Consider the following 13,423-nt stretch of genomic DNA (forward strand, 5'->3'; position numbering starts at 1 on the left):
TTGGCATCTTAAAAGAGTGAAGGCCACACGGGCCTGCAAAACCCTGTGTAGGTCCCACACCAGTAATGGTGGTATATTCAGGAACGGGTAGTAGAATAGCTGTGTCAGTTTGATGCCGTGAGTGCCTACTACTTTAAAGATGACATTTTACTAAATCAGTGAAATTCTTTGAGGATTTTACACGGCGTGAGGTTGCAGCAGCTCAGTTAGTGGTGGCACAGATATTTCTGCACTATGTTCATTGTCCAGACATACCATAAGAAGCAGTAAATTTTCTACACTGACCAAAGAAGTCTCAATGGGGGCTACACAAGGTTCATTCGGCTGACTACTGCAGTTGCACCACTGCTCAGGGATGACTAGCTGTTTCCATTGTTGGCTCCAAGATGCTACTGTTTTAGAGGTGCTTATATGGTAGCTAGTTATGGCTGAACTAATTTCACAGCCTTTTAAAAATTTATTTTTCAAGTGTTGCATGATCCTGCTAAAATGTTATGGTAATCTGTTAAATAGCGCTGTACAGTTTGGACTCTGAACTTATTTTGCTAGATGCAATGGTTCTAAGTTTCCAATTAACTAAAAATTAAGCATTAACTGGAATACCTTAATTGAAAAAAATATTAAAACATTTTAATTAATTTTAACAATTAGAAATTAGTAAGTAAGTACTAGTAATTGCCTCCCATAAGGTCATAACTCGACTTTATTTCTAAACATTTGTAATGCCTAGGGCTTTTCTTAAATCACTCAAGCATGACAGTTTCTTTCAGCCACATTAACTTTCTGTAGCGTTACTAAAGTTGTTCAAGTATAATTTGCTTATGTTATGCCTTTTTGCTTACTCACATGACTAAAGTACTTTTCTCTCCACGCAGTGGCATTACTAAGTCCCTGGGTTACAGAGAAACATGCTAGGAATACAGATTATAGCTTTCATATTTTGTTTCTGTGGGCTAGGAGCTGCTATTGCTGCTACTGCATCAAATGAGTGGAAAGTCACTAGTCGAGCATCATCCGTTATCACTGCAACCTGGGTTTTCCAGGGTCTTTGGATGAACTGTGCTGGCAATGCACTGGGTGCTTTTCACTGCAGACCTCACCTTACCATCTTCAAAGTGGAAGGTAAGTAAGTGTAATTTTACTGGAACATACAGAGAGCTATGTGTATTGCAAGATGTGAGCCTGAGGAGAGAAAGATTATTTTGGCTTGTACAAGAGATTACGATTAAAGCAATGTGATGAATATAAGCAAAGGATATTGTAGGCAGAATATCAGAAACAACTTTGCAGGAAAGGTTTGTATTCCAAAAAAGACAGTAAACTCTACTTGTGGTTGGTAGCACATGATAAGTATACCGGACAAAGTTCCAGTAAATACACTATCAGTAACAAACCACTGCTAGCAAAAAGATGGACTAAACTGTCTTCCAGCTTTATTTTCCATGCAAAAATAAGCATCCTGCTTGCTGGATGAGGAGAAGAGGAAAGATAGCAAGGCTTGTGACACCTACCAGTACTCTTCCTAGTATCTAATGAAATTAGATAGCAAAGAACCACATCCATGAATACTATGCAAATATTCATATGCTGGTAATTAGGTGTGCATGTATGTACTTTCTGTATCACAGGCTAATGTTTTAACATTGAAAATCAAAGGTGTTCTGTTTCAGAATGTCCATTTTAATGGAAAGCATTGGATTCGGAAACGGTCTATCAGAGCGTAAAAACAAGTGGGATCTTCTTGCCTTGTATCAGGAACAGGTTTTCTCAGAGACAGGGACTAACCAAAAATTTGCTACACAGTGTGTTTTCTGTTTTGCTCTGTGTGTAAAGCAGTAAATGAAGAGGTTTGTTTTCCATTTGCTGTTAAGCCTTGAGACAGTAAGCAAGATAGTGTTTTCAGTGAAACAGTATGTAAGCATTCATGAGGGCAAGGGCAGAGGGACTGCTTCTCCTGGATGTGGGCAGCACGCAAGCAAGATGGAGTCAGGCTGGAGTAGGAAAAATGGATTAAGACACTGGAATTTTAGGCAAACAGAGAAGAAATCCAGACTAGACAGAACCACTCTTCCAAAGCTTTTATGAGACCAGAAAGAAGCACAATTCTCAGATATTAACAGGCAGTGGCTGAATGAGATATAAAATGTACTGTTGCACGGTTGTTACCATATTACATAAACAGGGTCATAGACGCACACCACACCTCACACACACACATGGAAACATGGAATCATGGGGACGTTACAGATCCATACCTTTTCTTGCCTTTCACACCCCTGCCACATCAGACTGTGTGCTGAGACATACAGATCAACTCTTGCATGTACAGAGGATTTTGAGATAAAACTCATTATCATTTTTGTACACATTTTATCATGCCCTGCTCCAAACCATCACAAATCTTACATGAGGGATGTGAATGGATAAGAAGAGTTTTACTTCTTTTAAAGAATGCTGTTCATCAAAAATGGCTTAAAAGGCATAGAAATTCACACATATGCTTTAAAAGTGAATATTATGTATCTTTGCAAATAACCATTTATACATTAATTCTGCTGAGATTTAAAGAAAAAAAGCACCAGCTTTTCTGAGGTACACATGATCAAATTTTTTTAAGCAATGTAAAGTACTTCAGTAACTAGAAACTGCCATTATTGCTATTATTAGTAGTACAAAAACTGCTTTCAGAACAATCAGCTTTAATCCGTTTGCCACTTTGTGTTGTTACTATTATTTGATCAGTAACAGATTGGAATCTGAATAAACAAAACACACATCACTACATGTGCATTCATTAAATATGTATTTATCTAAGTAAGATTTTGCTTATTTGCTGTTTAGAGTAACATAGACAACAAATTCACAACAAATTAAAGTACTGTACTCTTGTAAGAGAGTAGCAAGTTGCTGTAGTGACATTTAGGAAGTCTAATTTTAACCTGCCAGTGCATGCACCAGCAAAGGGTAATGTTACATGTAGCATAAACACTACTCAGAAGGAGTGAGGCATTTTGTCTGGAAAACCTGCTAAACATAAACTCCTGGTAATCCAAGGAAAACAAGAGTTCAACAGGGAAAGAGCTTTGCACTCTCATTCCGTCCTACATTGTAAAACAATAAAATGCTCAGATTAAAGAAGTACATCGTCGTTATTGACAAACTGACGTCAGGGTGGGCTGGCAATATAACTTTTTCTTCTGCATGTTTATGATTTTATGGAATCTATTTGCATTTTATCCTATAGCCAAAGATAACTCTGTTACACAAGCTCCTCACTGCATTCCTACCTATCCATCTTCAGGTTATCTCACAGAAATCATTAGTAATAAGTAACATAAGTCATTCTACTCCAAAGCAGATTTATTTGATCGTTAAAGTTTTGATTGTATTTTTGGGATGATTTTACAGGAGAGGCTTCTATGCAAGCTTTATGAAGTTTTAAGATTTTTTTACTATTTTGACAGTAAACAGAACAGACTCCAGAGGTCTTTCTTTGAACAGGATTACCCTGCGGTCATAGGCGGTATGTAGGTATTTGCCCGAACTGACTTTCAGCTACAGGACTAGTTGTGCTGATAGGAGCGTAGCCAAGGCAATAAGAGCTCACCTTCTGCAACCCAGCCCACCTACAGATCTTGAGGGGTTCATGTTTCTGGAAGTCTGGATTAGCACAACCATGCTGCTAACAGTATACAAGCTGGCTGGGCTCTTGTCAAATTGTACATTCACATGTACAGCCACAGTGTACTCCACTGCAGTGACTGAAACATTCAGATGGAAGATCTTGGGAGGAGTACAACGTATTTAATGTAGCACAGATAGTCATACTGTTGTAGCTACAGTCATTTAAGGCAATGTTTGTGGGAAGAAGCAGTATCTTTTATTAAATCAGCTGCTTTGGGAGAAGTATGAAACAAAGTCATTCATCAGATCTGACACAAAATACAGCAAGCTAAATGTTATCTGGGAACATTGCCTTTTCAGTTAACTTGGTTATGATTATCAGTGTGCTGGATATACTCACGGAAATTATGGGATCAAAACCAAGGGACCATTACACACAGGCACAAACTCAGTGTCAACAAATGCCAGAAATTAAAACTAGCAGAAAGACAATATTGTTTAACAAAACCACTAACCTGTGATTAACCTCTCAGTCCTTACCAGTAAGAAAGACCCTCAAGACCCTTCAAAGGGTTAGCCTGAGAACTAAAGCTCCTGACTCCACTGGAGTCAAAGCTATCATGGACTCCAGAAAGATACTGTTTATGACAGTGTTTCCACCCACACTGTCTCCTGCTAACTCCTCAGTGCTCTCTCTACAGGCAGTAGTTAACTCTATTCTCATTCTTCTCATGTTTATCATCCTGATTTTTACAATCTCAGAATTATCCACAGTTGACAAAAACTAGCTTTTAGTTGCCTAGCACTGCTTAGACGCTTTATTTAGGTATTTTGCCATTGGTGATGCAACAGAGAGCTGTTTCATTCACATAAGACAGAATTGTAACTAGCAAAATTTATTGTGCCCACATCCCTTTTCTGTGACACTTCCCTCATCTGTCAGGGCAGCTACTAGGCTTCTTCAAACAATTAGTTCAGCATCTGGCAAGCCTTGCCTACAGCGCTGTTTCATGACTCCTTTGCACTCTGATTTTCCATACCATACATTCAGGAAGGTGTAGCAGGAAGTAGAAGAAAAGATTCCTTGAATCCTTGCTTGTTAGAGCCTCTGATCTTCCGCTGGCATCTCTTAGTCTTGCTAGTGCCTGTTTTGATGGAGCCAGGTAGGGCAAGTAGTGCTATCCTGATGGTAGCCAATATGGAAAGTGCAATGCCCATGCATTCTGGGTCACATTGACAGGCAGATTCAGAGCTCCCATTTCACAAAGCTGCCACTGTAGTGCAGCTAAGGAGTGGAAGGAAGTTGAAACAAGGCAACTGCTATTGCAGCACCGGTACCCAGATCAGCCTTGCACAGTCAAACACCAATTGAGTTCATCGGGGTGTGGAGAGCAATTCCAGCCACGCTTTGGGGTGGCACTAGCAACTTTCCCAAAGGGCTCAGCCTAGAGCAGGAAAGGACTGACATGAGAGTTTCCCTCACTAGTCAGAAACTTACTGCCAAGGAAAACACACTAGCCATTTGATTGCTGCCAGCCGACAATGACCTGGCCAGATATTTGCGTGGCAGCCAAGGCCAGGCTTCTCCTGAGCCTATGAGGAGCAAACCTACTGCTAAGTCCCCCAGCAGCCAATGTTGCTGCTCCACACACATCACAAGTGGGGTTACATGGCGGGCAGGCTGAGTGAGGACTGGGGCCAGAGAATGCACTCCTGCTCCTCCCTGCCTACCTGCTGCCTGCTGCCTGCCAGATGCCCATGCCCTGCCCACACCCTGCCCGTTGCCCACTGCTTGCTCTCCCTCTGCGTCTTGCTGCCTGCTGCTGACCACCTGCTGCCTGCTCCCTGCCAGCTGCCTGCCCACTCCTTGCCTGCTCTTTGCCCACTGCCTGCCCTCCCACTGCCCGCTCCCTGCCCGCCTGCTGCCCACTCCCTGCCCACTGCCTGCCCTCTCACTGCCCACTGCCTGCCCACCTGCTGCCCACTCCCTGCCTTCTGCCTGCCCACTCTCTGCCTTCCCGCTGCCCATTCCCTGCCCACTGCCCTCCTACTGCCCACTCCCTGCCCTCCCGCTGCCCAGTCCCTGCCCACTCCCTTTCCTCCTGCTGCCTGCTCCCTGCCCACTCTCTGCCTGCTTCCTGCCTCCTGCCCGCTCCCTGCCCGCACCCTGCCCCCTGCCTGCTTCCCGCTCCCTGCCCACTCCCTGCCCCCTGCCCGCTCCCTGCTCCCGCCCGCTGCCCGCTCCCTGCCCGCTCTCTGCCCGCTCCCTGCTCCCGCTCTCTGCCCGCTCCCTGCTCCCGCCAGCTGCCCGCTCCCTGCCCGCCCGCTGCCCGCTCCCTGCCCGCTCCCTGCTCCCGCCCGCTGCCCGCTCCCTGCCCGCCCGCTGCCCGCTCCCTGCCCGCTCCCTGCCCGCTCCCTGCCCACCCGCTGCCCGCTCCCTGCCCGCCCGCTGCCCGCCCGCTGCCCGCTCCCTGCCCGCTCCCTGCCCGCTCCCTGCTCCCGCCCGCTGCCCGCTCCCTGCCCGCCCGCTGCCCGCCCGCTGCCCGCTCCCTGCCCGCTCCCTGCCCGCTCCCTGCTCCCGCCCGCTGCCCGCTCCCTGCCCGCTCCCTGCCCGCTCCCTGCCCGCTCCCTGCCCGCTCCCTGCTCCCGCTCCCTGCCCGCCCGCTGCCCGCCCGCTGCCCGCTCCCTGCCCGCTCCCTGCCCGCTCCCTGCTCCCGCCCGCTGCCCGCTCCCTGCCCGCCCGCGGGAGGCGGGCGCGCTCCTCTCTCCATGGTGCTGCAAGGCGGCCCCGGGGACGCGCGGCCGTGCCCGGGGGGTGCCGCGCCGGCCGGCTGGGCCCGGCCGCTCCCTCTGCTCCCCGAACGGCCGCGTGCCTCGGCCCCGGCTTCCCCGGGCCGGCGGCAGGAGAGGAGCGGTGCAACCCAGCCAGAGCCGCGGCGGAGCAGCAGCGGCGGGCACTTCTGGGAGGTCCAAAGGGGAGAGGGCCGGGCAGTCACGCGGGGTGGATGGCTGCAGCCATCAGCAGGGAGAAATCCATCCGGGAGGTTTTCTTCAGACTGATGGCCGGCCAAGGAGAAGTCTGCTGAGGGGTACTCCGGGTAGTCAAAGGGACCGAGTCACGGGGGTCTGATACTCAGGTTAGAGGATAACTGTGCCTAAGAACTTTCCTGTAGCAAGCAAACCCTTCTAGGAGAAGCGCCAACAGAAGGGAGGTATGGTTGATTTGTGTTCAATAGACTAAGCTACCCCTCCATTAAGTTTTTCTGCCCAATGAGTACAATATCATTTGCTAATTTAGAAAAATAGTCAAAACAGCATTAGCAAAGTTGCATCAATATAAAAAGAAATAGACACTAGGATCAATAGCGCAAATTCGGTGACCGTGAGACATGGCCAGAATTTATCGCAGAGTTTTATGGCTTAATTCCAATGTAATCGCAATTTCTCAGCAGGCAGAAGGGTCACTGGACTGACTGAAATGCTGATTCCAGCACAGGGACTTTTGTGTATGCAGAGAAATGGTGTTAAGCCCTGGTAACAAAACGTTCTCCACTCTCACAGTTTGCTTCTCCATTGTAGCAAAAGCCTCTTTCCAAGCTCATGGCCTCCATTCTAATATTAGATGACTAGGCCTGCTCCCAGTCAAACAGGGTAGCCTGAAACGCATGTTTGGTCTCTAGGGGAAGCTGGTAATGCACTAGAGGTCACGAGACATTGTTACAATATACAGCAATATTTTTTTTTTAATCTGTTGTATTGTATATTGTTGCCCACCCTCTCCCCTCTCCCCACCCCCAACAGTGAAAGAAGAACATCAATTGAAAAGTTCAGCCTGGGTAGGAGTTATTCTGTTTCAAGTAAGGGAAGGAATTGATTCGTATGCAGTAGAGCCATTCATGAAGCAGAGAGCCATGTTTGACCTAGAAGTCCCTGTTAGAACAGATGTGAACTGAAGGAGGGGGCTAATTCCCAAGTATCTAAGAGATTTCCCCCTAGTGAGCTCCACCAACAGCTTTGCAGTAGCTCCAGAGCAAAACCCAGGGCTTCTGTGGAGATGGAAGGCTGCTTCCTAGAGGAAGCGTTCAGAGCCCAGGAATCCCCCAAGAGGCAGGACAACTCTGGGAAACACACATTTTTGGATCTCAGAGCTGGAACACAGGTTAGAGATTTTGAAGTGGTTCACAAGGAATCCTGATGCCAAATTTTGTTTTCTCTTTGAGCTCTCTGTTTCCAAGATTTTAATCTAGAAGATCTGGAAATTCATGAATCTAAACCACAATGAATCACTGTTTACTGCTATTTACTGTGAAGACTGTCTGGCTCTGACCAACTACTTGCACCAGAACAGACCAGAGCTATGGGGCAGACTGGAAAGAGGTGTGCCTACTGCAGCCAGAAAGATACACAAAGTAAGTCCAAGAACTGCAGGACCAGACTGCATGGGCCAGCTGGAAAACACTGACCGTGGAGGTTTTCACAGACAGCTGCCATTTTGGAGGAGAAGCTGGTGGCAGGTTACAAAGGATAGGCTCTGACACTGCTTTAAAATCTGCAGGATTTCAGGAAAACATAAGGCATTGCAGACCAGCTGTCCTTTTTAGCTCTTGTTTAGATCTGGCGATTTGACAGCATCTCTTCAATCCTCTTTTTGTGCTATAAGCCTTCTGTCTTCCCACCTCTGTACAAGAGCAGAGGTTATGGTGCTGAGATCTTTTTCACTTTTCTCAAAACCTGGAGAAGAGCTTGTGCCAGGTGGACAGTCCCCCACAGGTGGTCTTCATTTGCAGAAAATCAGTGAGGCAATCTGGAAGGTGTAAAGTGCTGCTATTTGCTCGCATGGTTTCCACAAAGCTGGTGCAAGGATGGGAATGCAAAGCTTGTTATTGGGGCATTAATAACAAAGCCCTTTCATCTTCTAATACTCATGCCAGGATAGATTGTTATCTTTATTTTGCTTTTAGCTGTCTTTGATTACTCCTACATAGCAGCAGAGAGTGTACTGCAAAATGAATAGGACTCAGCAGTAATTGGTATGCAGCCAATGTCTTAAAATACCTTTGTTCAAACAGGTTTTTTACCCTGGTCTGCCTTGTGAACACCAAGGTGGGTGGGGAGCTTCCCTCTAGTGTGCACTGAGGAGCCTAAGGCTAGTGTACCTTTTCTAATCTTTCTAAGCAGTTGTGCTACAACCAGCGCTTCATTCAAAGTTACAGAGATACAATCCATTTCATTTTCACAAATCCCTGCAGCAGGAGGGGAGAGGAGACCTGGCAAAAACAGCCATGGTAGGTGGATGGGTGAGAGAAGGAGAGAGAAATACAAATCATTAAAACTGATTTATCAGTTTTGGAATTCATACTGCTGAGATTCAAGATTTTAAATCTTTAGCCTTCTAGCACATACGACATTTTCCGGGAGCGGTACAAGGGGGAGGAGAGAGGCTGAGCAGCAAAGAGCTGGGGAATGGGTATGGGAAAATCAGTGTAGCCAATGGTCATGAGATGAGAAACTGGGGGGGGGGGGGGGAGTGTGTGTGTGTGGTGTGTGTGAAGTACTTAAAAATCATCTCTGCTGTGGATACCATATGGAGTTGGCTGGGCAAGTGTGAGTTAAGTGGCAATTTGGTAGCAAAAACAAATTGCTACACAGACAATAGGGGTATTAAATCCCTCAATGCAGGTGTTATTCTGTCTTACAGTACTTACACATAGTTTTGCAATGTCAAGCAAGATGCTAGATGAGTGCAGCCATTTTAATAGAGCTGTACACATGGGATTCCTCTCCATATTCCATATGCACCTAGCCTTACAGTGTCTGGTTATCCTTATAAGCCTTCTCTGGAGTGGGTGCCATGGGACTCTGGTGGTTTAGAGGCTGATTGATGTATCTTCTTGGGTGTTTCACTGATTCAAATTAAATCAAATACTTGGAGCAGAGGTGTTACCAGGGGTGTTACTGAGGGCTTCAGATTCCCGTTTTTTCAGAGCACTTGTTCCTTGACTCAGTCCTAGCGCCAGTGCTGTGAGGGACTTCTGGCTGTGCCCAACAGATGCCAGCAATCCACTCGGTCTTCTCTCTACAGAGTAGACATTGAAGTCCAAGGCTCCTGCATGGCTTTTCTCTCCAGGGATACATTTCCTAACAGAGGAGAGAGGACATCAACTCGGGTGGCTGTGCCTTAAAACAGGGCTTTGTTATTTTCTAGGGCACTTCTTTTTCGTGCTCACAGTCCATGGCCTCATTTGCCCAGCACAACCAGGCAGCAGCCCATGGACCTGATGACCAAACAATCAGCACAGGGGCAAGCAGCCAGGGGTGCAGGAGGTGAGGCAGAGGTCTGGAAGCTGGGCAGCTGAGAAGGGTCCCAAGCTGAACGTACAAGATAAACAGGCCTGGCAGCAGGGTACCTGGCAAGGAAAGGAGCACTTCCGATGACATTTCACTATTGAGGTGAAGAAGCAGCACCTCCCTTTTGATGGTATTCAGGATTTAATAATGGGTTTGTGTCATTAAAATCTTCCTGGATTTTATTACTTTTCTTTTTTTTTAAGACACATATATTCGAAACAAAATTCAGGTCACAAAGCCAAGCATTCAAACCTTCATTCATTTCACTATTAATAATAAACTAGCAAAGTCTTCCTGTTCCAAGGGATTCTTTCTGTTGGACAGAAATGAGCAGAAAGGCATGAAACCAGGATCAAAGGAAACAGAACAAGAGACGTTAGAAGGAGTAATTTGATGAGGTGGCACAGATAACCAACAACCCTGCCAGAATCTGTTAGTGCTGACCCTATGAACTCACATTTAACTAGCTGAGGTCACTCAAGAACAAAGATGGTGGCTAAATAGGACTGACCCATAGAACAAGATGGCCTTATTTCTACTTCATGCCTGGTGCGGGACTGACGGGGGATAAGCAGATGTGCTGGCCTGGAGAGACAGTTGGAAAAACAGATTCCTGTTCTTCACCTACAGTGACCCTTTATGGGATGCTAGGAGAGCCTGTTCAGCCTGTCCAAATATTTTAAAAAATAGAACTTAATAATTTATGGTATTAATCTGACAAAGCATATATTGAAATTCAGGCACATGCAAAGTTTCCTGAGAACATTTTGTTCATCTGTCACCTTAAATACTTTGTACTGGTCACCCAGATATTTGCCCTCTAAATTTCTAAAAGAGGTCCTGAAACAGTTAAAAAAGCAGAGGCACTGAAGACTTCTGAAGACCATGCCCAACAGTCTACTGATGTGATCATTTTACAGTTATGTTTCTGTTTTACCGTGTTAACTTTTCCAAAGTAAATGTATGTTAGTCTGGAGGTAATTAACAAAGCTGTAGTAAAATGCATCCTCAGGATTAACTTCCTTAAAGATAGAATTTTAAAATTCCACATCCTGAGCTAAGATTTATGTTATACTATCAAACAGTTTTCCATAAATCAAGACTTCCATGCCATAGATTTTAATACTGTACACCATCAACTGGATATGTTATTCATCTGTTATAAGGTGATTTTAGGTTAGACTCCAAAATTTCCTTGCTAGCCCCCATTTCCCCAAAAGTTCATTACAGACACTCTACTGGTATTTGAAAGAGTATGACTGCATAACCTGACAGTCAAAATGAGAAGCAAAACTGAATACTTGAATATTCTCACAGATTTGCTTTCATAATAACATATATACTGGTTTTCTACCAGGTCCATTCTACCAATTTTATACTTGCTATTATTTTTGTACCCAGTGGAGATGTGAGGATACTCTTCTGCAGATTGCAGTCAGGCACAAAGATGTGTCCTGGGCTTATATTCAGGGGAGCAGACAACTGATTCATATTTCCAGAGGAAATGAGAGTTCCGAAGTTCTGAATTTCCGCTGCAGATGGAAATCCGCCAAATTCTTCTAATATTTGGAGACTGCCTTTTCCTTCTTCACAAATGAATTTCTAAACAATAACACAGAATGTCAGATAAAAGCCTTTCTATTGATATTCCATCCTGTAAGCAGCAAAAACAGAAACCAAACCCCAGCCACTAAGAAACAGTGAAAGTTACTCACTAACCGTATCCTGGGTGACCAGGAGAACAGGACTCTCCAGAGGTATAAACAGCTTCTCCATTGCAAGACCACCATGAGCCCAAGCAGCTGCCCCAGGCTGGCATCCCATCCCAAGCAAGCAACACACCGCATACTGGGCCCTGAGTCATCCACCTTTTGTTAATAACAGAAGTAGCTATGTCACAATGTGGGGAAAAGAGGCATTTTAATTAACCAAATAATCATTAATGACATCTGGCTTTTCCACAGCATATTTTTAATGGAAATGTTCCACCTTACAAAACAGATGATACAATTATATTCTAGAAAAACTGATGCAATGAATTTACACCACCTTTCAACATCTTCATGCTGCAAGTATTTTTGCTTTACTCAGTGGCAATTACAAAACCTCCACTATCATGTTAACTTAATATTGTCCCTAGAAACTCAGTTCTTCACAGAAATTCAGCATTTCTTCATATTCATTGAAGAGTGCTGGTGAAGAGGGCTTTAAACTAAAGTTGCCAGGAGAGGGGAACTTCACTCCATCCCAGTCTTACCAGTTTGATGCCAGCGACAGCAACAGATGCCCAGAGAGTGGAAAGGGATGGCAGGGCAGCAGGAGAGCACCTGCAGAGCAGCACAAGAGAATTCCAGCTGCTCCAGCCAGGAAGTTAGCTTCCTTGGGAACCCAGCTTAAATACCTCTACGCAAACACAGGTAGCATGGAGAATAAACAAGAGGACTTAGAGACACGTGCATGCCTGCAGGGCTGTGATCTTATTGGCATCATGGAGACATGGTGGGATGGCTCCTATGACTGGGGTGTTGGAATGGAAGGATACAGGCTCGTTAGCAAGGACAGGCAGGGGACATGAGGGGGAGGTGTCACCCTCTATGTCAGCAACCAGCTGGAGTGCATGGAGCTGTGCCTGGGGGTGGATGAGGAGCTGACTGAGAGCTTATGGCTCACAATTAAACAGAGGGCAGGGACAGGTGGCATTATAATGGGGGTCTCCTACACCCAAACAGGCCACCCAACCAGGAAGACTGAGTGGATGAGGCCCTTTATAGGCAGATAGGATCTGCCTCATGTTCACAATCCCTAGTCCTCATGGGGGACTTCAACCACCCCGATACCTGTTGGAGGGACAATACAGCAGGGCATGGGCAATCCAGGAGGTTCTTGGAATGCCCTGACGGTAACTTCCTTCTCCAAGTGCTAGAGGAGCCAAGGAGGGGAAGTGCCATGCTGGATTTTGTTCTCACTAACAAGGAGGGGCTCGTGGGGAATGTGGATCTCAAGGGCAGACTTGGCTGCAGTGACCATGAAATGGTGGAGTTCAAGATTCTTAGGACAGTGAGGAGGGTGCACAGCCAGCTCACTGCCTTGAACTTTAGGAGAGCTGACTTTGGTCTCTTCAGGGATCTGCTTGATAGAGTACCATGGGACAGAGTTCTGGAGGGAAGAAGCACCCAGGGAAGCTGGTTAATATTCAAGGATCACCTTCTTCAAGCTCAGGATTTGATGCATCCCAACAAAGGCAAAGTTGGGCAAAAACACCAGGAGGCCTGCATGGATGAACAAGAAGCTCCTGGAGAAACTCAAACACAAAAAGGAAGCCTACAGGTGGTGGAAGCAAGGACAGGTAGCCTGGGAAGAATACAGAGAAACTGTCCGAGAAGCCAGGGGTCGAGTTAGGAAAGCTGAAGCCCTGACAGAATTAAATCTGGCTAGAAACACCAAGGGCAAC

At 45.9% G+C, this 13,423-nt stretch overlaps 1 protein-coding gene across 1 annotated transcript in view; it reads left to right on the top strand.

Moving 5' to 3' along the window:
- The first annotated feature begins 908 nt into the window (after positions 1 to 908).
- The window catches only part of CLDN10 (claudin 10), a 65,532-nt gene continuing 53,017 nt past the window's right edge, over positions 909 to 13,423 (top strand). The window contains exon 1 of the mRNA XM_056329355.1: positions 909 to 1,122. Coding sequence (XP_056185330.1) covers positions 909 to 1,122 — 214 coding nt within the window. The remainder of the gene's footprint in view (positions 1,123 to 13,423) is intronic.

Source organism: Falco biarmicus, chromosome 2, assembly GCF_023638135.1.
Source record: "Falco biarmicus isolate bFalBia1 chromosome 2, bFalBia1.pri, whole genome shotgun sequence".
Taxonomy (NCBI): Eukaryota; Metazoa; Chordata; class Aves; order Falconiformes; family Falconidae; genus Falco; species Falco biarmicus.